The sequence below is a fragment of the Phlebotomus argentipes genome, unplaced genomic scaffold (assembly GCF_947086385.1).
Source record: "Phlebotomus argentipes unplaced genomic scaffold, Phlebotomus argentipes genome assembly contig_35, whole genome shotgun sequence".
Classification (NCBI taxonomy): Eukaryota; Metazoa; Arthropoda; class Insecta; order Diptera; family Psychodidae; genus Phlebotomus; species Phlebotomus argentipes.
Window position 1 is genome coordinate 194,762 of NW_026776193.1, and position 22,076 is coordinate 216,837.

Consider the following 22,076-nt stretch of genomic DNA (forward strand, 5'->3'; position numbering starts at 1 on the left):
CTACTCCGAACAGCTGTTTAATTGAGAGTTCCTCGGCATCCTTGAGCGCCACAGAGACAGGGAATCTTCTCATCCTCCAGCGGAAACTTGTAGTCATACGTAATCTCCTCATTGATCCCAATCGGCTGCTTCGAGTAGATGACAATCTTCTTCTCCGACTCTATCGTGATGACTTTGGCATAGCAATTGGGCTGCAAAAGAAGGGCAGAAATCAATGCAAAAAAATCCCAGAAACTCCTGAACAAGAAGAAGATACTCACATTGCAACTGTGATTGATGAATCTCGCCAAATTGCCACACTTTGTTGCATCAATGATCGTCTCCATGTCGATCCGGAAGAGATAACTGCTGCCAATGCCGATCGCCTCGTACTTGTTCTCCCGCAGATCCGCCACCACGGGCCTCACCATCTGTCCCACATACTCGATCACCATCTCGTCGGCCGCTATCGGCTCCAGCGCGAACAATCCCCAGTCATGGATCTGCGACTTGGCGAAGCGCAGGTGTTTCTTCCTGAACTTCAGCTGATTGAACTTCAGCAACTCCGACTCTGTGCTGGCGCCGAAAGCCGTCAGCAGCCGTCGCTGGTTGGATCGCGCCTCCCTCGAGATTCCCTGCATCTTCGCCACCAGCACCTTGCTGGCCGTGTCACCGGCCACGCCGCCCACCGTCGTGCCCTCCGCCTTGATATGCGTCATCTTGTGCTTCTGCTTCTCACGCACATCCACCTTATAGTAGCCCTCCGTGCGCGCCGATCCCGTCACGTGCGGCTTCAGGTCGTCCACGTCGCGCTTCCGCTTCTTCGGCGACTGTGGCGTCCACGTCCTGTCCGTGACACAGTGCTCCACCCAATGCGTGGCATTCAGCCAGTAACTGTTGGCGTCATCCTGCAGCAGAGCCTCATAGCTGCGCCGCAGGTATTCGCTGTCCTCGGCATCGATGCCCTTCATCAGGAACTCATACAGCAGCAGCAGCTCTCCGTGCGTGTCCCTCTTGGCGTACTTCATCTGCGGCACGAACGGTGTGATCTTCACCTGCTTCTTCGCCGCCACCGGCTCCTTCTTCGTCGCCTTCTGCACAGGCTCCTTCTTGGCCTTCGTCGTCGGCGGCGGTACTTTCGTCACCACCGCGGGCTGTGCAGCGGCAGCTGGCATCCCAGCACTCGTTGTGTAGCCATGATCGTGCGCCAGCATCTCCGACGTGCTCTTCAGGGCATTCGCTGTCATTTGCTGTTGCGTGGGCGGCGAGGAGGATGATGGCGAGGCCGACGGTGGCAGTGAATAGCAATGATCCAGCGCCACTTGACTCGCCTGACTCGCTTGACTGGATCCACCATCCGAAGACGATGGCGAGGATTTTGTCTGCACACCAGACTTCGACAGTGGCTTGGCAGCTTCCTGATCCTTGACGAACTTCTCGAACGACTGAATATATCCATTCACATCCTTCGACACCTTCCTCTTCTTCGCCGACGACTCCTTCGTCTCCTCCGACGTCACCTTCTTCCGCTTCTTGCTGGCCACATCGGACATCTTGTCCTTCATGTACTTCGCTAGCGGATCAGAATTGTCAAACAACTTGGCGCCCGGCGTCGGTGGGGGTTTCGTGAGAATCGGCGTCTCCGGATCCATTGGACTGAACGGCACTGGAACACTTTCCTTCATCGGCTCCTCCATCTTCTTCTTCTTCTCCTGCTCCGCCAGCTCCTCTTCGCGCTTCCTCTTCTGCTCCTCCTCGAACTCCCTCTCAATCTGCTCCATATACTCCGTGTTGCGACGCCTCTTCTCCTGATACTCTCTCTCCTCCTCCGAATCACTGTACAATCTGTCCAGACTCAGTGTCGAAATCTTCGGCTTCTCCACAGCCATCAACTTCGCCACCTCATCCCTTCCCGGCGTTCGAGGGACTTTGGAGTCCTCCTCCTCATCATCCTTGTGCTTCTGTCCCGTCTGTACAATTGCCTTCTTCGCCATCGGAGTCTTTCGCGCCTTTCGCCGCTTCACACTCTCAGACTCCGTCTCCTCTTCCGTCTCCGTGTCCGAATACACACCCTTCATCTTGCCACTCCCAATGCGCCCAGCCACAGACTCCACCACCTTCGTCGGCGAAATCTCCTCGTCATCCGTGTCAAAGTCCGAGTAGATTCGCTTCTCGTTGTCCCTCTTCTGCGGCACTCGCCTCTCATTCACCTCCGATGCCGACGAGTAGACAGAACTCGTGTCAGATTCACTGCCACTGCTCCTGTCCTCGCTGGACGTGGTGAAGAAGCTGGATGTGCTGCCCTTGCGCTTCCTCACGCGCTCACGCTGCTGCACCGCCGGATGACTGTATGAGATCTTTGACTTGTGCTGCACATCCTCCTTCTCCGTGTCCGAACCCTGCACCATGTCCTCCTGATCACTCCAGCAGTGCTTCCTGCTATCCTCATCGTCATGACGCACCGGCGACGCCTTCTTCCGCCGAAAGCTGGGCATCTTGGGAATGGTGGCGCGCAAGCCCAAGCCAAAGTTTGCCGTGTAATTGCTCAAATCGAGGTTCTCATTGTTATTGTTCAGCAATTGATTGATGTCCGGCGCCTTCTTCTCCGGCCTGATCTGATTGGCCTCACCCAGTGGCATCACAGTGGTGCTGCTGACTTCCTGAATCTTCGTCGTCTTGTTGCGCTCCTGCTCATCCCACCACGATTCGAAGCGCTTGTAGGCCGTATTCTCAATCATCTTCTTGTTGAAGTCCTTCTTCAGGATCTGCTTCAGCTCCGCCGTCACCTGATCCACCACCGCCGATATCATGCTGGCGTGCGGATCAGCTGAATCCTTGGGCGGCTCCACCTGCACCTCCTGACGCATGTGATAGTAGCCCGACGCTGAGTTCATCATGAAGCCCGAGATGTAGGGATTCATGTAGTGATACGACTCGTACTCCGATGAATATTGATAGTAAGGATTTGCACCGGCCGGATAGAGGTACGCGGATGTGGGATGAAACTCCTGCTTCACCGGCACAGACACCGCCACGTCCAGCGGCAATGGCAGATCCTCCTCAATCTTCGCCTCTGTCGATGACAGCGACGACAGGGACATCTGATCGTCATCCTTCTCCACTTTGTTCGGCGGCAACGGACTGTACGTTCCCTTCTCCAGCAGCACCTCATCGTCACTGGACGATATGTCACTGGCGCCCTCATCCAGTGACAACTTCTTCGCCGCTCTCTCCAGCTTCCGCAGCGCCTTCCTGGAGAATATTCTCGCCTCCTTGAATGCCTCCAGCGAGAGGAAAGGACTCGGCGGCGTTCCCGGCGGACTCTCTTCGTCACACATCTCCTCCACCTTCACCTCCGTCGCCGCAGTGACATCCACAGCCACAGGATCAGAGATCTCGCCCTCCTCCTTCACCTTGCCACTCTCACCCTCACTCTCGCTGCTGTCGGCGAACTGCAGGAACGCCGGCACGGCCTTGTCTTTGAACATCATGGCAATTCGAGTGTCGAGATCCAGAGTCGAATTCTCCTTGTCATCCGCCGCGGCTGCACTCTGTCGCTTCTCCTCCTTCTTGCTCTTCCTCTTTGGCTTCTCCTCCGGCGGCGGCGGTGCCGGCGTTGCCTCGGCGTCCCAGTCTTCCTCCTCCGGTGGCGGCGGAGCCGCACTGGGAGCCGGCGTCCACGCGGCGCCCATGTGCCACACAGAAGCCGTGCCAACGGTCGCGTACTGTCCGTACGCGTGGGATTGCGCCGCCGAGGCGTACGCCGTCGCCACATAGGGATACATCGGGTCGTAGTAGGAATGGCCGCCGTACATCATGTCCGCCGCCGGCATGGCCGCGCCATAGCCATCAATAGACGCCGAATATTCCCTGTCCGATCGACTGTACGCATAATTCTCGATGCTGGAACTCCTCTGGCGCTCACGATGCCGCCGATTCTTCCCCTTGCGCTCCGCCCTGTCGCGCTCGCGCATGTGTTCGCGCTCCATCAAGTGCTCATACTCCCGCTCGCGCTCGTACTCTCGCTCCCGGTCGCGCTTCTTCCGCGAGAAGCGCATAAATGACTTTTCGCCGTCCGTCACCACTTCTCGCGAAGAGCTGGAGGCTGAGGAGTGATGATATCTATGGTGTTTTCGCTCCTTCTCCCATCGACGACTCTCCTTTTTATCGCTATACTTATCCTTATCGCGCCTGCACGGACAAAAAGACACAAATCTTCACATTAGCAAGACATTCTAAGGATTTATCACTGAAATTCACTCACCTATCACTCTCATAATCCCGACTGTGTGACGAATAGTGATCATGCTCTCGCATCTTCTCCTTCTGATGGCCATCCAAGCTCTCGGCATCCCAATCCCCGTGCACATCGTCCGATCTCGTGTTCTCATCCACGGATGGCACAGTTGACGGCGCCGAAGGAATCGAAGCGTTCTTCTTCTCACTGGTGGCATTCTCCAGCAGCCTTTTGCACTCATCGCCGAACGCATCGTGAAACACACACAGCACCTTTCCCATCACAGACGTCCCATTGAGACGCTCAATGCACGTCCGGGCGGATTTCACATTCTCAAAGACAATTCTGGCCAGGCCAAGATGTTTGTTCGTCTGCGGATGATAGTAAATGTGCATCTCATCGGCCGGGCCGCACTTGTGGATCATGTCGGCCAGGAAGGTTCTGTCTATATTGTCATTGAGATTTGTTATTGTGATCTCCACCGCCGGCGGCTCTCCCACGTAGTTCTGATCGATCCGAAATCTGTAACCATGACAGAGATTTCATTGTTACGCATGCACGCAAACACACACACACACAAGGCGTCCTACCGCGGCACAGGCAGATCCAGTTCCACTCGCGCCCGGAGCTTGGCCAGAGGATTGCGCGGATCGCGCGGAATAATGGGAGGCTGCGTCGTGTCTCCGGGCACCACGCCGTCGTAGCGATAGACCTTCGTGGCGCCCTTCTGCAGGAACGGATCCACCAGCAGTTTGTAATTGCGTGGGGCCTTGTGGCCCGGCGGCGCAGGGCACTTCTCAATCGCTCCATTCATTTTCCCAGCGAGCCCTGGAAATGGTAAACATAACCTATCAAATTGTTTGACATTGAACTGAGGAAAATCCCGTAAAACCAGGAATTTTCTCACTCTGCACACTCTGGTGGCGATATTACCTCACTTGGGGGTGACTTTCCTTCCGGATGAGGCTGGAAATTGGTGAAATTCACGGAAAATTGTCAAACTTCTTCGCCATCCACCTAAACGCTTCCCTGCTCAAATATCCAGCCTCTCCGGGCCAACTTCCATCTCCACACCAAGCTACACCACCCAGAACAGCGTCCGCCGATGGAATTGCAGCGAAAATCACGGGAATCTAGATGTTTTCGTCAATTATTGCAAAAGACAATAATCACACAACTCGTCTCTCAGCTCACTCGATTGCGAATGACGGCAATCGAGGCAAACAAGAGTGAGCGAGACGGAAAGGCAATATGGACGGCATGGTGGCATCCGATCTCCTCCCACACGAGTGGAAAAGTCCCTCTGCCAAGCAAAAGTCCGGTGCATTAACACCTTCTGCGACTCTCCAGAAGCCCTCCTCATAATTGCCAGGCAAACAATATGCGATAGAAGGTGGAAAATGAGGTAAAAGTCTGCAGCTTTTGTCTTCATTTTTTTACGTGCGACGAAATCAAACTCACAGCATGGCCACTGACAGCATGTGGGCTAGGTGCCGTGTCAGCGCGCCACCTAGAGTCACAATGCGCATTTCGCGCGGGAAGCGTGGATTTCTGAGGTTGTTTTGCTTGGCTGTGTTTACATTTTTGATGGGCGATGGAAGACTCTGAGCCTCTGGACCAAATTGGGTATGAGAGTGGTGAGGATGAGCAGCCAATAACTGCGCAGAAAGTGCTGGAGATTCTGGAGAAGGCTTGGCTGAACGAGCGACTCTCGCCGATAATTCTGCCACACCAGACGGAAATGCTGGATCTCATGCTGAGTCAGCTGGCGTACATGGAAGAGAGAATAAAGCAATTGGACAAGAATGACTTCCGCTCTGTGGCACATCGGATGGAGCTGGAGAGGATTCGGTACATCATTGCGAGCTACTTGCGCTGCAGACTCAGCAAGATTGAGACATTCACGCAGGCCATCATAAAGGACGAGGAATCTCGGAGTCAAGCGGAGAAGAGACTGTCCGAGGAGGAAACAGTCTTTGCCAGGGAATACCTGAGCAACATGGAGACACACTTCCAGCAGCTTGTCCTTCGGCACATGCCGCGCAGCTTCCCGGACGATCCGCGGAGGAGAATTGTGCAGCCCAACTTGAACAGTCACGTCTTCATCCGGGCGGCGGAGAATGTGGATTCTGTGGTGCTGCGAGACGACGAGGAGGAAGTGGATCTGGAGCAGGGATCTCAGCACATTGTGCCGTTCAACTTGGTGGCTGATCTCGTGGTGAAGGGGAAAGTGGACTTGATATGAATCCTTACCATTTATTGTGCCTTACATGTATAGATTAGACTCTGATGTCTTGATATTGATGCTGCTGTTCTCATTGCATTGCAGTCCCAATTTCTCAAGAATCCTCACGAGAGGCGCAATTGTCTGGGAATCCAATCTCAGTGCCTCGATGTAGAGAACATAGCAAGGCGCTGGCAGATCATGGAATTTCCTCCATGACGCCACACCTGCGGCCACTCCAGTGATCAAATTGGGCTCCTTGAGAGACTGAATCTCAGGGAACACCGAATTGATGCCCCGCACAAAGGCTGCGCTGTCGGGATCGTCTTCCTTGGAGCCTCTCTCGCCTCTATGCATGGAAATCGGCTGAATAGAGATACACGTGACTTGAGGAGTCTTCTCAATGAAGGGCTTCAGCAGTTCGGTTATTGATCCGTAGTAGTTGAGGTTTTTCTCCTCAGACAAGCAAATCAGGCATCCCAGATGCTGCAAATGATACAGCGACACACTTCCGGACTTCAATCTCGCTATGGGATTCGCATCCTTGAGAAGCAACAGCTTCATCAGTTCCTCCACTTTGTATCCCTCAATGACAATACAAGATGTCACATCTTCCGGACAAATAACATCCTTTTCCTCAGCATTCCATTCCGGCCTACAAGAAATGCGCTGTTAGAAACGCTCTCAGGAGTATATTTCACCACTTACAGCTTGAATTCCTCATTATCCGCCAGATCATCGTAGTCATCCCAGAATGCTCGTGACACAGGCTCTAGAATTTCACCAAAATCCACTTCCATTTTGCCGGTTTTCCCAAAGAAAATGCGATTTCTCCGCAATTGTATGAAACTGCAAATTCACAACACAATCATAACCTCACTTTAGTGTGGCGAATTGAGCAAACTGAGCAAGTTTGTTGTGAAAACCAAAATAAAGTGGAAAATGGCATTTTTCATCAGGAACTCCCAAAAGGATCGCCTCCACTTCCTCTCCAGGCAGTCTTCGGATGTTCTGGTGGAGTTTTGCAAATTGGGACTTGAGTATCTGAGTAGTGGACCAAATGAGAAGAAATACGCCAATGCAGCTCGTGAGAAAAATTAATTATCAATTTTGAGGGATTCTTGAGGGAAATGAACTGTTTTTCCTACAGGAAAATTGTCTACGACGCCGGAGGATGGAGAAATACAGCCAGAGAGTCTTGTGGAGTGTCTGGTGTCATTTCTGATCAACTGTGTGGCGTTTAATGTATGTTTTAATTTCTTTGTGTTTGAGAATTTGCTCCTAATTGGTTGGTTTTTCAGGTGTCTGAAGGGGATTTTGAGGAGCTTGAGAGACTGAACTTCACTCCTGAACAGGTGGCAATTCTCTGGCAGTTTGTCACCAACAAGAAGCAGTATGTGAGGAGTCTTTTGCGCAGTCGACGCAGTCAAGAGTACAGATTCCGCGATCTGGAGTGGCGTCTGGAAGCCAGAGTGGCCAGCAGATCTGATCTGTCTCAGGCCACGCCACTGATCACGATGAAATTCCACCTGGATCACGAGACAATTGACGAGCACAAGGAGAATCTGCTGGAGAATCCAACAGAATCATCAAGTCGCAAGCAAGTTGTCATGAGCACAGATCCGTGCAATCTCACTCACATGATTTCCACTCTCGAATCTGCGCTTCAGCAGTCAAAGACACATCGGACGAGGAACTTCGTGAAGGTTTTCCAGCAGCAATCGTGAGTAGGTTTACACCTTAAACTCCTTCAACCTCTTCAATCCCTTCAACTAGGGATTAAGATTGTCCGCAACTGCATTGCAATCGTTGTATGCAATTCTTTGCCCACAGTTAAGCGCGTCAGGGAAAGTCTCTCGCCTGATGGACATCTGGCCATTGTCTGCCCTCGTGGAGTGTGATGAGAATCTCCCCCAAGCAACATCCACTAACGAACTTCATCCTGTCCGAGGGCGGAATCATTCCTGAAGTCAATTTCGATGGTTTTCCACTGATTGAATTATTACTTTGTTGTTCTGTGCAGATTTTATACATTCTGTTCCTTGTTGAATAAATCATTCTCCAGGTGAATAAAGAGATATCTACAGAAGAATTGATATAATTTGGTGGCAAAGAGAGAGATAAAGATCAGAATTACAGCTGATGATGATGATTTCAGCCAATAATAATAACACAAAATGGTTAAATTTAAAATTGCTACATTGTGTGTTTATTGTGAAACTTTTTTCTTTTATATAATTATTACCTTCCGCTCAATGGCTTTACATAGACTGCGACTTTTCTTGTGTGTTACTTTCTGGGAAAACAAACAATTTTCCAACTGGAAGAAAAACAGACGAATATTCGAAGACTGTGAGAAGCAGAGTTTTTCTTTTCCTAACACAATAATTTAGTGTACAAAAACATTAGTTGGTTTTTATCCATAAGTATTTACACAGTAAAAATAAAAATAATACTGAGCTGTAGAGCTGTTATATTTGAAGTTTCAACGGGAAAAGAGAATTCCCAGTGAAAAATGGCCAGAATTGTCCTTAATTTATATCCAGATAATTTTTGCATTTCACACAATTTTAAGGAGGAATAATAAAAAATCCTGCTTGTTAACAATGCAAGGCACTTTGATATCTGGTTCTTTTTCTTTACCTCTTCTTCTTCCTCTTCAAACTACACCGAAAAGAATATTTAATGAAAAAAAGTTGCCAAAATTCTTTTCAAACCACATTTGTGGACAAAAAATTTTTTACACTTAAAAAACCCATAAATTCTCAGCAAGTATTCCTAAAATTTAAATACATTACGCACTTTCTTGTTTTTATTTTCTTTTACATTGTAAAAAAGACGACAAAAACTTCTACCTATGAAAATAATTTTTCACTTTTTTGATTTCTTTTTGTGTTTCTTTTTTTTGTCACGAGCGGACGAAATTAGAATCTCAACATATGATTTTTTGTTTCTTTATATTCGCCCGCACAATATAAATTATATATTCTAATTTCCTCTCATTTTTTTCAATCGTAAATTTCCCATTTTTTCTCCACATGTTAAAAAATAAATATTCTCTCCATTATTATTGCAGGCAGTCCTTAAAAATTTCTACACATCCTTTCCTTCTTTCTCTGCACAAAAGAATATCCTTTTAAACTCTCTCTCTCTCTTATTTTTGTTGTATAAAGTTGTGCTTCAAAATTTCTTCATTGTCGCGCGATTAAAACGTTGTTTTTTTTGTTAACAATCTAGAAAAAGAGACATTTTTGCTTTTCTCTTCCCTTTTTGTCTCGTTAAATTTACTAAATATATATATATTCACTTAAGCACTACTCAAATGGCTTCACGAGACCCATAACTTTGCCATCAAAAAGCGGCAGGATCTCAGAGTCAGACACAATCTCCTCCTGAATGACTGGATTCTCAGGATCTTCACATGCAGTCTTGAAAAAGAACCTGAGAAAAAAGAGAGAGAATTTTCAATGCAAATCAAAGCGACAAAGAGAGCAGAAAAAACCCACCTAAAGTTGCCCTTCTTCGGCAAATACTCCTTGAATTGCTTGAGCGTGGGCTGCAGTCCGGGGATCTTCGTCCTGTAGGGAAACTCCTCGTCACAGAATGAGAACACAACTATCGTATAGTCGTGCGCCTTCAGATGATGATGAGACGGATGAGACGAGAGCGGCGGCGCCGTCGCGTGTTGTGAGTATCTTCGAGATCGACTGCAAGGAAATCTCCTCATTTAGCAAATCCCTTCAATATACAAAAGAGGGCAAGAGGGAAATACCTTTTGCTCTCATCCTGGAGTCTTCTGCTCGCCTCCTCCAGTTGACTCGTCGTCATCGTGGCCGAATCCATGCCTATCGATCGCGGGATGTTTCGAGAACTGCTGCAAAAACACACACACAAGCAAAACATTAGTTCACAAATTGCGCCACAAGCAATCTTCTTCACTCACCTTTGGTCCTTCTTCATGGTCAAATCCCCGGAGAAGAGACTGCTGATGCCACTGTCCGTGTACATCGATGGCCACTTATTGCCGAGAGAACGCCGACTAGAACTCGCTTCTGGCATTGATCGTGAGTGTCTCATTGACATGTGATCCGCACTGCTCATCATCGGCGTCACACCGAAGCCCGGATTGATTTCCAATCCGCGCCGACGTAGCGCCATCGGATCCGGAGACTTTGTGCCAGGCGAGCGATTGGGTGTGTCAGACCAAACTCTCTGCACGTGCTGATCGAGGATCGCCTGATCGCTGTCGTCCTCCACCGGCAACTTCTCCCGGATTGCGTCCCGCAGTTCAGCCTGAAAGGACAGCGCTCGCTCGTTCGAGGCGTCACTCTAGATGGGAAGAAGAAAGAAGTCTCTTGGTCAGGAAAAGCAACTCATTCATTCTCAAATGTGTGTCAAATGTGATTTCGTGATTTTTATTCAAACTTTGATTTTTTTCTCCACAAATTCCCGCTAGAGGGCAGCAGTTTTAGGGCATATAGAAGTTACGATTGTATTTCATAAACCAATCTAAAACACAATTTGAACAATTGTTTATTAAATGTTGAATAACTTTTAAGAGTATTAAATAAAGAGCCAAATTTGCCATTGGGAAATACAACAAAAACTTCAACATGTCTTTTAAACTTAATCAGCTGATTAGCTAATGATTAAACCCAATTTTTGATATACGAAAAGCTTCATTTTGTGCCCAAAAATCCTTCTCTTCCGGCCAGGATCACGCTAGGAAGTCATAAAGTGTGAAAATGCGTGGAAAGAGAGAAAATTAAGCAAATTGGCGATATTATTAGCGTCCCTCACGCCAACTTTACCGCTCCCTGGCGGCGATATGCCGAGAAAATAATCTTAATATTAGTGCAAATTCTGAGTCAATTTTTGATCATTTTACAACTCCAAGACTAGAAAATGCAGTAAAGATTCAATTCTAGAGATTGTCAAAATCACTGACCTCTTGCATCTTCTTCACGAAGAGCTCCTCAGAGTCTTGCTTCTTCTTGATGGCCTCCAATTTGGGGATGAGCGCCAATATCAGTTCCTCCGGCTTCATGGCGATGTGCTTTTTGCTCATGGCATGTTGAGCTGTCCTTGGAATTATCTGCACAAATCCGTTCAAAATCAGTATTCTTATCATTTATCTGGCAATTTCTTCACTCACCGCTAATGAGTCCACCTCCTTATTCGTTAGAGCCTTTTGCCTAATCGCCCGATTCTCCATTGACGTCTGTCGCCGTTGGGAATAGGACCTGCCATCCCTGGAAAGACAGAAAGAACACACACACACTTGCTTATTCCGCCAGCTTGATCAATCACAGCACCAACAATTGGGCCGATTGACTTTCCACAAAACACGCCAAAGAAACCAGCTTGAAAAAATCAGTCAAAAGTCACTTACTTTGCCGTCGACATCGATGCTGTGTCTGAGTCCGTTTGACCAGAGCTGAAGCTCTGGATTTCTGAGTCTTGCAGCGACACAGGGTAGAATGCATCGCAATTGTTGGTGTACGAGCGATATCCAAATGCTCTGCATGCATTAATTGGCGCGTTCAAGTGCCCAGAGAAAGTCACGGGAGTTTGGCAAAAGAAAGGAATTCAAAAAGGATGGGAAAAGTGTGTTTTTTTGTTGTTGTTGTTGTTGTGCCGAGGATTTGAGCGCATGCGATATTTAATTACAAAAATATAATAAAATATAAGCCACACACGCAATAAATTAACGATTGGGAATTGAAAAATGAGGGAATTTGCCAAAAAAAGAGGAAAGAAAAACAATAAAAAAATTAATAATCCAATAAATAAATTTTGAATAACAAAATAATAATAATAAATAAACGTGACTCCAGGAAAATTAATGTAAATTTAGGGTGCAAAACAATTTCTCTCTCTCTTTCTCTTCAATGCTATTCTCAAAACTCTCTTTTTTATATGAATTTGGGATGTAAAAAGAAGCTAAAGACATTCAAGGGAGTCACAAGTTAAGGCTGTTAAGGAGAAACTCACCCAGACGGACGAATCTCGAGGCGACGCTTCTCTGTGGCCAACAGAGCGTCCCTGGTCAGTCTCATCGGCACATCAGCCGCCGTGCCGCCGCCCATTTGCGATCCGCCGGCCACTGACGCCTCACTCAGCGTCAATTCGCTGTCCTCGTGCAGTGTTGGCAGCGTGAAACTCCTCGTGAGTTGCTCAGATTCGCCAGAACTGCTGGAAGCTGAGGGCATTTGCGGAGCGCCAGCACTCATCATCGCCCTCACGTGCTCCAGATAGATTTCCGACTTGAGGAAGCGCAGATATGTCGACTCATTGATGGCACGCTCGACATCCTTCTGCATCTGATCATAGATATTGGCACTCAATTGCGTCTGACTGTGACGCGCCGCCTTCACCACACTCTCCACATTCTCTGGGATCTTCAGCGGGCTCTTTCGCAGAAATCTACACCACACAGCAATCGAATTAAGGCCATAAAATCCAACATTATCTATTGGCTAAGGAAATGCGTCAATATTACCGATAAATTGCAATTATCAGTCGTTTGATCTTGTCCGGATCCGTCTGCTTCTTCAGCCCCTCGCAGGCGAAGTAGAAGTTGAGACGATCCGCATGAATCCCACCTTCAGTCTCCACATAACGCTGGAACAGCTGAACGCCGTCGCTGTCCTCAAGGAGGCTCGAAAGTGTTCGCGCCCATTTCGAATACGGCGGTGACGATGATGATTCCTGTCCCGGAACGCCTTCAATCATCTGCCAAGAGGAAGCCAAGAGAGCTGTAATTCCGCGCTCTCCCAAAGGGGGTGAAAACTCACCTTGTGAGGTCGACTCTCGCCACCAAGAACCGGAGGTCTGGGTCCGCTGCATTCGTAGCCATCAAACTTCTCATTAGAGGGTAAACTCATACCCTTAATCGTTTATATGCTTAACTAATTTGTGAGTATAATTCATGCAAAATGTAACTCTCACGAAGCTCCAAAATATTATTCACACTTATCAATCCTTCATTTGCCAGAAAAGAAGAACTTCTTCAGCAATTATCTCTCACAATTTCTTCATAAAATCCTTCATAAACACACGATGGACGCTTCTTTTGTGTTGTGTTGTTTTTTGTTGGAAGCTATAAATTTGCACTAAGTATTTTCTCCTCAGAAGGCATTCGAACAAGGCCTGAAAAGAAAAATCAAGTTTTTTCCTTTATGCAAAAGAGAGTAATTTCAATGCGAGCGAGAGAGCAGAAAAGTGGGATGAGAAGACGCCGACAGCCATGAATGCGATTCGCCACTCCTATTGGCTGTGCGGAGCACCAATGGCACCAGAGGCGACTTCACTCATCTCCCAAACATCATATAAACCCAGAAGGGTGAGTGGAATTCAGGCATTGCACTGAGAAATATCACGGGAAAATTTGTCTTTCTTGCTTAATATTGCGACAGAAAATGGTTTTTAAAAATAGTGTTTTGGATGGTGAAATAAAGATAACCCGAAGAAAAGGAAAAGAAGAGTGATTTTCAGTGATTCTTGAACTAAACAGCAAAATAGTGATGAAATTAATCTCGGTTTTATGTGAATAAAACACTGAAGAACTGAATTTAACGCCAAGTTTCAATCAGTTGTGAAATTTATATTCCAATAAATCTCTAAAGCAAATAATTACATTGATTTTATTAATCCTTTTAACACACAAATGAAAGAATAGCTTTTGTCTTATTTTGCCAAAAGCGAAAATTCGGAGAAATTCAAGGTTGAAAATTTGCAGAAGCGATAAAACGACAATTTACTGAAACGTTTGATTAAATTGACACTAAAAAATATATGATTTATCAATTATGAATATTTCTACTTATTCATTTGTAGCATTTTGAGGAAAAAACCTTTGATTTCATCAATAAATCTCAGCAAATTGATGTGAAGATTTTAAGCAGGATTATTTTGATTGTTTTCTGCTTTTTACGAACACCAAAGAAATCTTTAATGATTATTTTTCGACCCCATTTTTTGATATTATTAGTAAACTGTAGGATTTAAAAATTCACATTATTTCGGGTATGAAATTAAATTCATCCTTGAATAGAAATTTGATCTGCCTCGAGTGGTTTCCTCTCTTCAAAATGCCCATCAGAAATTTACGCTCAAGAGCACAATTTCAATTATATTTACCTTCAACGGCGAAAGAGAATTATGAAAAATATGAAGGGATAATTTTGATGGCTCAACAATGAAGAGAATTTGGCATTTTCAGGTAGAGCACAAAAACACACACGATAATATTCCTTAAACTCTCAATAAACCAGTCTTAGAGAAAATTTTATGATGAATTTCTGATAGATTTCCTCTCTTAACACTTTTTTTTCACAGAGCCGATAAGAAATACGTTCGAACTATGCGTCGGTTGAATACCAAATGAGGGCAAACTTGAGGGTGGTTTGATTCTGGGTCCGCCTGTTCTGAGCATCATCGCCAGTCAATGAATGTTTCCACTGAGAATTTTGCCCAAAACATCTCGTCAAAGACAGGAAATTCAATAATAAGCAAATTTGCAACATTTCCAGGATAATTCTGAGTGAAAATACAATTAAAATATCTCTATTTTTCCACAATTACGTAATGAATTTGGAAGTTTAAACATATTGTCAGTCCTTTTGCGCATGTCTTTTCCCTCTCTGTCTCTTCCTTTCTCCCGTGAATAGGGAATATTTTGAGAAGAGATTTGCCATGATGATGTGGGGAAAAGAACCAAAATTAAAGAACTAGAGACATAAAGGCGCACAGCGTTGGAGAAAAGATTGATTCACTTGTGAATCATCAAGGAATGCAATAAAATAAAGACATTTATCACACAGTTATTTGATTTTAGACATTTTGTGCACTTTCTTTGCACTGTTTAATTCCTCTTTCAGGAGTTTAAAGCTTCAATGTAGTCAGAATCTAGTCAGTTTCCATTGTGATTGATCTCAACAGCTGTGAATTTTAGAGCGAAGGACGCGGAAAAGGAGTGAATTAAAAGGGTCTCCATTAGAGACGCCATAAGGGAAGCTTATTTACATTCAGCGGCAAGCGAAGTGGGTTGTGCATCATCAGAAAATGCTTCAAAATGGACGTACGCACAGTAAATTAACGAGGGGTTGCATTGAAGGCTCTCCTTAGCAGCGCCCTTGTATGAAAATGAAAATAATAATGCTGTTTTCCTGCCTTTCCCTCTCTTTTCCGCCGTGAATCCCTGAAATTTAGTTGAGATTTTGCCATTGCTGACGCAGAAATCGATAAAAATGTAATCAGAAACCGAGACGCTATTGAGAAATCATAAGAAAGAATGATTCTGTGCTCAACAATAGAAATTCGTCAGAGGATTTAGTCTAGTCTTCTTTCCTCCACTCATCCGAAGATAATTCAGTGAAAATCCCCGGGAGAAGAGAAACTCCTCTGCCTGTGTGTCAATCGACTTTTGGGCACAGCGAAAGAAAGTCAGCAATAAAATGTGTTGTAATCCCTTTTTCGCCAAAATTATCTACCCCAGGACAGTCCACAGGGTGGGAATTATGGTTGATGAGGATTAAAAAGTCAACTTCAATCACCATAAATATTTGTGTAGAACAATTACGAGAGATTGCCCAGGTAATAACCGGCAAATGCAAGACAATTTAACGCATATCGGCCGACTCTTTGACCCACAACTTTCTTTTACAACTCCATTTTTACAGCCTTATCGGCTGCCTTTGCTCTTGCCGACACAAGTTGCCCACAGTTTTGGGAATGTGAGCATTCTTGCCTCGGCACTTTGTCAGTGCAGAAATGCACATGTTTTGAGCACATTTGAGGAAAATACTGAATTTACAGTCATTTTATCTTTTCCACAAGCTCCGAAGGGATGAAACATGACTTCTAGAACATGAGACTAATTTGAGATGAATCTAAATTAACCCCTTATTGTCTGAATTAAGACTCTTCAGCAAGACAGAGTCAAGTGACGCTTTTGTAAGAATCTTCGAAGGGGGAATAAAAACAACACAAAGAGGGAAAGATAATTATTAAATGAAAATTTATGCTGAAAGTCAATTTGGGTGAATATTTATCAATGATTTATCATTAAAAACCAACTGATTTTTCTCTACAAAATAGCAAGAAATTCAGTGAAAATAAATATTGAGTGATTTGAACGATTTGAATATCAAAGAATTGTGGATTTTCATCCCCAAAAGGGGTTGGAATAGAGGCAAAGAGAATCAGCAATTTAATATCATGCATTCTCTGAAGACGTTCGTGCGGAAAATATGCCACAAATTCCCTCAGAAAGGGTGTGATTTTTCTCCGCCATTCAATGCGCTAGGAAAAATCACAATTGAAGGGAGGAAAATAGACACAAAAAAAGCAAACTCACCTGATAAATTCAATTAAAATGTGATGTCAAGGGGTCTTCACTGTGAATCGTATCCTTCTGGTTCGTCTTCTTATTCCTAATCTTCATCCTCTTCCGGGTAACTCAAACAGCCGGAATTCGAAGTACGGTTCCGATGGACATTTTAATGAGATTTGCAATGTGGAAGCAACAATTAACAGCGTCAAATTGCCAGAATGCTCGTGGTGGTGACGGAGATTTCATATCGAACGGGATCTCCTGGAAGAAGTCAACGAGAAAAGGCACATTAAGTCTTTGCTTCACAGCTTCCGGACTCGCTTTCCTTTCCCCATCATCGCGACACACGCGTTGTCGATGTGTGCGTCGCTCGGAAGGAAGCTGTCGGAATGTTCGCCTTTCCACGGCGAATCCCCACAAAACCCCCATTGGGTGTGCTGATATCTCTTCATCACTCCCCAAATATGGGAAATGGAGGTAAATTTGTGGACTTTTAGGGGTAAAAATGCCCGAAATGCTGGGAAAAATATCGCCTTGACACACCACACACATACAATCTGCTCGCAATCTTGGCGAGATTTTTCTCCTCGTTGTCCTCAATTGTCCACTCACCTTGCACTGGGGCGTTCTAACTAGCAACAAACATCGGCACTTCGAGAAACAATTTATGTAAAATTCTAACAGATACAATAAGAAAAATAATGAAATAAGAGAAAAGAAAATATTCCTAAAATTAGGTTATTTTTCTTTGACAAAACTGTTATACTGAAGCAACACCAGCGCCTCTGGCGACTGGGATGGCAGTTCGCCGCGCGGTATTTCTAACGCTTGAAAAATTAAAATGCCAAGAAACCGTTGAAACAGACATTGAGGAATTAATCGGCGAAGGTCAGAATGAATCATAAAAATTATGCTGTTTTTGGTGAAAGAGAAAATATCTTGCATAAAAATTGCATGAGTGATTTCTCTGTACATTCCAAAAGCCACAGACGACTATAAATAGTTAATAATTGTCTCGTGAGTGCGTTGCTAAACTTTAAACTTTGCTCCAATTCAGGGGTAAAGACATTGATCTAACAATACCACGCGTCTCGATGGAGATTGCGATGTGTTTCACCTGACAAAGAGGCGATGGAAGCCCACCACCTGACCTGAGGGAAGGAATTGCATGGGGGAAAGGAGTAAAAGTCTCGCGCACGCTCTTCGTGGGCTCATTTTGCGTGAGTTTGTTGTTGAGTGTTGATTTCCATGGTGTTTGTTCAGTGACTGGGAGAGCCTCTATCTGTCTAGTTGGAATATTTCACGCAGAACTGCCACAAGCTGAGGGTGTTTCCGGAGAAGATGGCCGCAATCATTGGAGGTGGAAGTGATGGCTTGGTGAGTGATCGCGGGAAGTGCGCGAAGATTCTTGAGCCTTCTTAACTTGAGGATTTGTCTCGGCAGCTCAAATCCATGGACGCCAATCGGTATGCCACGAAGAAGACCATCGCGCAGGGAATGCTGGACATTGCCCTGCTCACTGCGAACGCCAGCCAGCTGAAATACATCCTGCAAGTGGGCGAGAAGCACGAATTCTACACTCTCATGCTCACGCTGATCTCCATCTCCATCTGCCTGCAGGTAAGTTTCTATTTGCTCATTGTCCGCGCGACACGGATAAAGTGATTGATTTTCCCATCCCGTTGCATTTCGTTCTCTCTCACTCACGAGAGGCTTTGTGTGTTTTTGAAATATTCATGCAAATTGGGGCTAAAGCACTCCTCACACTTAACCGATAAACCATGCTGTGCATAAAACTATAACAATCCCGCCCACAGGTCGGAATGGGAGTCCTTAGCCTTTCGTTCAATTTGTTGCGTGATTGCAAGCTCCATATTCCGGATTACCAGAAATCGACGAACTATATTAACCATCTGGCAACTTGCATAGCTTTCATTGTCACCGTCGTGAATTTGCTCATTTCTGCATTCAGTCCCACCGGCTCTGGAAATTACTATTTCCGCTCTGCAGATGCTGCAGATCGAAAATGAATATGAAAACAGCGTGTTTTATGGACTCTTTTCCGCGAGAAATTGTACAGTGATTTTCCGTGTTTGTTTTAATGTTAATGTTGAGAAGAAATAGCTGCTGAGATGAGGAATTGTCACACAATGATTTCAAGAGTTATCATACATTTTATATTATTGACCAAGGGGGAGATAATATGCCCTAAACCTGTACACCGCTTCCTAACACTTCCAGCACTTGAATTCTTTAGATTTTTTGCACATTGATTCTCAAATTATTATGAATCTCTTCAGTTTCCATCCGATATTTCTGTAAGAATCCACTTAAAACAGCTTTTTTGGGTGTTTGTCCGACCATAATCTCAAAATATCACTGAGAGATCTTTAAAGACTCCGTTTGGAAGCTTTCTAGATCAGAAAATCAACTCTTTTGATTTGTCAATAGACTCAGAATTGCTGATTTAGAGACAAAATCGTCTAGAAAGTTTTCTAAATCAACATTTCCCAAGTTAAAATTCCCTTTTTAAGGTTACGTTCAATTATAGCACAATTTAGTGTTTCTTTGCATTAAAGGTTCAGAAAATCAATGTTTATTGTATGCAAATGCTTAATTCTGTCAATTACTAGCGAAGTGATATGCTAGAAAGCGAATTATTCCCTATATCTGTCCTTGATTCGTTACATAACCTAGAAAAGGGATTATTATAATTCTTTCTAACGTAAAAATCAAGAGAAACCCAAATAAAATCAGGAAAGAAACCCCTCAGGAAAGGAATATTGTAGATTTTTAAGCACTTCCTGATATTTTTTTTGAGTTGTACACCACTTCTGACCATATTATCTCCCCCTTGAAAGTGACATTCTCACTTCTTTTGCGAATAACCATTGACTTTACGTTTGACTCTCTTAAGCTGACGACTCAAGGATGATGTGTCTGTCTGTTCTTGCAGATGATCGTTGGCATTTTATTCATTGTAATAGGCAGCTTAAACATAAATCGCCACAAAGATCAAAATGCCGCAGTGATTCTAAACGACGTGATTCTGATACTAATCTTTGTCATATCAATTGATAATGTTATCATATCGGGCTTCGGCATTGAACACTCATCTCAACCGCTCAGATTGTTGCATGACGAAGAGACCAAGAGGTTGCTGTAGACAGACGAAAGAGATAAAAGAAGAAGTGTAAAATGGTAGATTTTATAGACCGTAGAAGAACGCGTGAATCATCCCGAAAAATTATTATATATTCTGTTCTCTCTCGCTTGTAAAGCCATTTAGATCTTAGATGATTTCCTTTTACACTGAAAGTCTCTCAACTGCTCTCTGATGCTAACAATTAATCTATCTTAGGTGTCGGCAGCGGTAATAGCTCTTGTATTATTAACATTTTTTCGTAATGGTGAATGTCATCAAAAATTCGCATCAGCTCTTAATCAAATATTGCTGGGCTGTGTTCTCGGTGCGATGTTTTGTGATGTTGTCAAGATGAACTTCGGCCTCGATCCCGCCATTCCCGCGCCGCCGCCTCCCGATCACATTCCCATCAACATTCCCGCCTGATTCACACCAATTCTGCACACTTCCTTCCGTTTCTCTCACAGATTGCACAATGTTTGGTTGCCATTTTCCTCGGTTCGATCAACATCAACAAAGAGACGCACCACAAGAGAGCCAATTTGGCCCAAAATATCGTTCTCGGACTCAATGCTATAACAGTTTGCGCCAATATTATGATCAATTCACTGGAGGTGAAAACAATGTCAGATCCAAAGTTAATAACCGAGCAAATTGATCAAAACTGAGTGATATTTCCCGCACAGATACTCGAAAAAAAACAAACCTCTTGTTGAAATAAATGAAGGAAATCTATTTGCAATTGTGTAATTAAATGTGAAATAAAGTTTTATAAGAGATTTTAGCAAAATTGCAGACTTCATTTTTGGCATCACAGGCGCTCGAGCGATTTAATTTATTAATTCCTGTTTGAACTTCGCGTTGTTCTCTTCACCTGTCCACTGCTGATCTCTTCCTTCTTCTCCACCTTCGGCTGTCGTTCTTTCTTCACTGGCAATTTGGACTTTCTCTCCTTCCCCTTCACCACTTTCTTGCCGCTATCATTTGGCGAACACATCTCGAGACGCTCCTCAAACATCGTCTTCCCCTTCGTCGTTGCCTGATTGCTGTTCATTAAGTGCTTCACCGAGAGAATTTGCAGCTCAAAACCTTGATAAAGGGCTGTTCGATGACTCCTCATGGATTCACTGATTTGCTGGAGCTTCAGGAACTCTTTCAGTGCACTCTGAGGCGTCTTCAGTTGCGCCAAGGCGCTGGCAAAGAAGGCTCTTGTCTTCAGTTCATATGGCTGAACGGGCTGAAGTGTTCCATTCGCCTTCGCGACGCTTTGATGAATGTCTCGCACTCTGTCGTATTGCCGCTCAATGAAGAGCATCCACATGAAGAAGAGATTCATCTGACACGAAACATCCTCTGTCTTGTACTGCAAGCACAGAAGACACTCACAATCCTTCTTGTGATGGGAGAAAAACGCACAGGCGGATTGAATATCATGCCACGGAGTTTCCATCTGAAAAAGCAGACAATAAAGGTGAGATTAAATTATAGACAAGAAGAGACATTAAACTTACCACACTATTTAACGTTGCATTTTCCTGTTTTTGCCACGATTCCAACCATTCACAATTGCCAAGTTTGTCTAGTTGAAGGATTGCCATGTAATAGAACAACTTTGATTTGCATTGCTGCACTTTTTCCTCCGCCAGATCAATCTTGGCCGACAGCAGCAGAATGTCCGCCACTTGGAGCATCATTCCACTGCCCAGGAACCACTTCAGCATCATCAGCACGTACGAATTGATGCCATTACAGTCGAATCTCAACACGCTGTAGTCCACAAGCTCACGCACGACTTCCAGCGGCAGCATGAATGTGATCTCTCTGGACACTCTGCTCACGCCCGATCGCAACTCCCTGATGATGTCTTCCATGAAGCTCACGTGCGACACATCACACTGCCGGCCGTACTTGATCGTCATCAGATATGTGACGGCCAGGAAGAAGACATGCAAGTGTTTCGTGCTGTTGGCGCTGCGAATCGTCGAATGCGCCTTTTGCAAGTACTCGCACGCCACGACAATTCTCCCCTTGGCGGCGCAATACAATGCATAATACACGAAGCAAGTGATAATTGAGCCTTGGTATTTCTTCTCCTGCTCGTGTATGTTTTCCATGTCACTTTGGATTAATGTTGAATGCTTTTCCATCATCAGAT

The 22,076-nt window shown here is 45.1% G+C and overlaps 7 protein-coding genes across 12 annotated transcripts; 3 read left to right on the top strand and 4 right to left on the bottom strand.

Annotated features, from left to right (window-relative positions):
* Nucleotides 1–12: 12 nt before the first annotated feature.
* LOC132264470 (histone-lysine N-methyltransferase SETD1) lies at nt 13–5,415 on the bottom strand. Its single transcript, XM_059764690.1, has 5 exons — nt 5,150–5,415; nt 4,807–5,044; nt 4,244–4,738; nt 261–4,170; nt 13–191 (listed from the first exon to the last, which is right to left on the bottom strand). The coding sequence occupies exons 2-5, from the start codon at nt 5,028–5,030 to the stop codon at nt 18–20; spliced, it is 4,803 nt and encodes a 1,600-aa protein (XP_059620673.1). The 5' UTR covers nt 5,031–5,044; nt 5,150–5,415; the 3' UTR covers nt 13–17.
* A 261-nt stretch (nt 5,416–5,676) lies between these two features.
* Nucleotides 5,677–6,520, top strand: LOC132264475 (DNA replication complex GINS protein SLD5). Its single transcript, XM_059764698.1, has one exon. The coding sequence runs from the start codon at nt 5,811–5,813 to the stop codon at nt 6,459–6,461; it is 651 nt and encodes a 216-aa protein (XP_059620681.1). The 5' UTR covers nt 5,677–5,810; the 3' UTR covers nt 6,462–6,520.
* LOC132264473 (uncharacterized) lies at nt 6,432–7,323 on the bottom strand. The gene is made up of 2 exons (XM_059764694.1): nt 7,149–7,323; nt 6,432–7,095 (listed from the first exon to the last, which is right to left on the bottom strand). The coding sequence occupies exons 1-2, from the start codon at nt 7,238–7,240 to the stop codon at nt 6,483–6,485; spliced, it is 705 nt and encodes a 234-aa protein (XP_059620677.1). The 5' UTR covers nt 7,241–7,323; the 3' UTR covers nt 6,432–6,482.
* Nucleotides 7,324–7,329: 6 nt separating this feature from the next.
* LOC132264474 (COMM domain-containing protein 2) lies at nt 7,330–8,570 on the top strand. Of its 2 annotated transcripts, none has more exons than XM_059764696.1 (4): nt 7,330–7,527; nt 7,591–7,685; nt 7,742–8,167; nt 8,274–8,570. In XM_059764696.1, exons 1-3 carry the CDS (start codon nt 7,383–7,385, stop codon nt 8,165–8,167), a joined length of 666 nt encoding a protein of 221 aa, XP_059620679.1. In that variant the 5' UTR covers nt 7,330–7,382; the 3' UTR covers nt 8,274–8,570. The 2 variants fall into 2 exon arrangements, with proteins under 2 accessions (XP_059620679.1, XP_059620678.1); XM_059764695.1 differs by having other exon boundaries at nt 7,742–8,163; nt 8,274–8,568.
* A 1,184-nt stretch (nt 8,571–9,754) lies between these two features.
* On the bottom strand, nt 9,755–17,534 carry LOC132264471 (axin). 3 transcript variants are annotated; one of them, XM_059764693.1, is made up of 12 exons: nt 17,389–17,534; nt 16,801–17,037; nt 13,238–13,592; nt 12,943–13,175; nt 12,435–12,866; nt 11,833–11,961; nt 11,596–11,692; nt 11,389–11,535; nt 10,384–10,769; nt 10,213–10,311; nt 9,947–10,147; nt 9,755–9,881 (listed from the first exon to the last, which is right to left on the bottom strand). In XM_059764693.1, the coding sequence occupies exons 3-12, from the start codon at nt 13,325–13,327 to the stop codon at nt 9,755–9,757; spliced, it is 1,941 nt and encodes a 646-aa protein (XP_059620676.1). In that variant the 5' UTR covers nt 13,328–13,592; nt 16,801–17,037; nt 17,389–17,534. The 3 variants fall into 3 exon arrangements, with proteins under 3 accessions (XP_059620676.1, XP_059620674.1, XP_059620675.1); XM_059764691.1 differs by having other exon boundaries at nt 10,213–10,314; XM_059764692.1 differs by lacking the exon at nt 11,833–11,961 and having other exon boundaries at nt 10,213–10,314.
* A 411-nt stretch (nt 17,535–17,945) lies between these two features.
* Nucleotides 17,946–20,347, top strand: LOC132264424 (ninjurin-1). Of its 3 annotated transcripts, none has more exons than XM_059764636.1 (3): nt 17,946–18,153; nt 18,220–18,396; nt 20,138–20,347. In XM_059764636.1, exons 1-3 carry the CDS (start codon nt 18,118–18,120, stop codon nt 20,345–20,347), a joined length of 423 nt encoding a protein of 140 aa, XP_059620619.1. In that variant the 5' UTR covers nt 17,946–18,117. The 3 variants fall into 3 exon arrangements, with proteins under 3 accessions (XP_059620619.1, XP_059620618.1, XP_059620617.1); XM_059764635.1 differs by having other exon boundaries at nt 19,733–20,254; XM_059764634.1 differs by lacking the exon at nt 20,138–20,347 and adding an exon at nt 18,594–19,152.
* Nucleotides 20,348–20,745: 398 nt separating this feature from the next.
* On the bottom strand, nt 20,746–21,740 carry LOC132264423 (uncharacterized). Its single transcript, XM_059764633.1, has 2 exons — nt 21,433–21,740; nt 20,746–21,371 (listed from the first exon to the last, which is right to left on the bottom strand). Exons 1-2 carry the CDS (start codon nt 21,727–21,729, stop codon nt 20,760–20,762), a joined length of 909 nt encoding a protein of 302 aa, XP_059620616.1. The 5' UTR covers nt 21,730–21,740; the 3' UTR covers nt 20,746–20,759.
* Nucleotides 21,741–22,076: the final 336 nt, after the last annotated feature.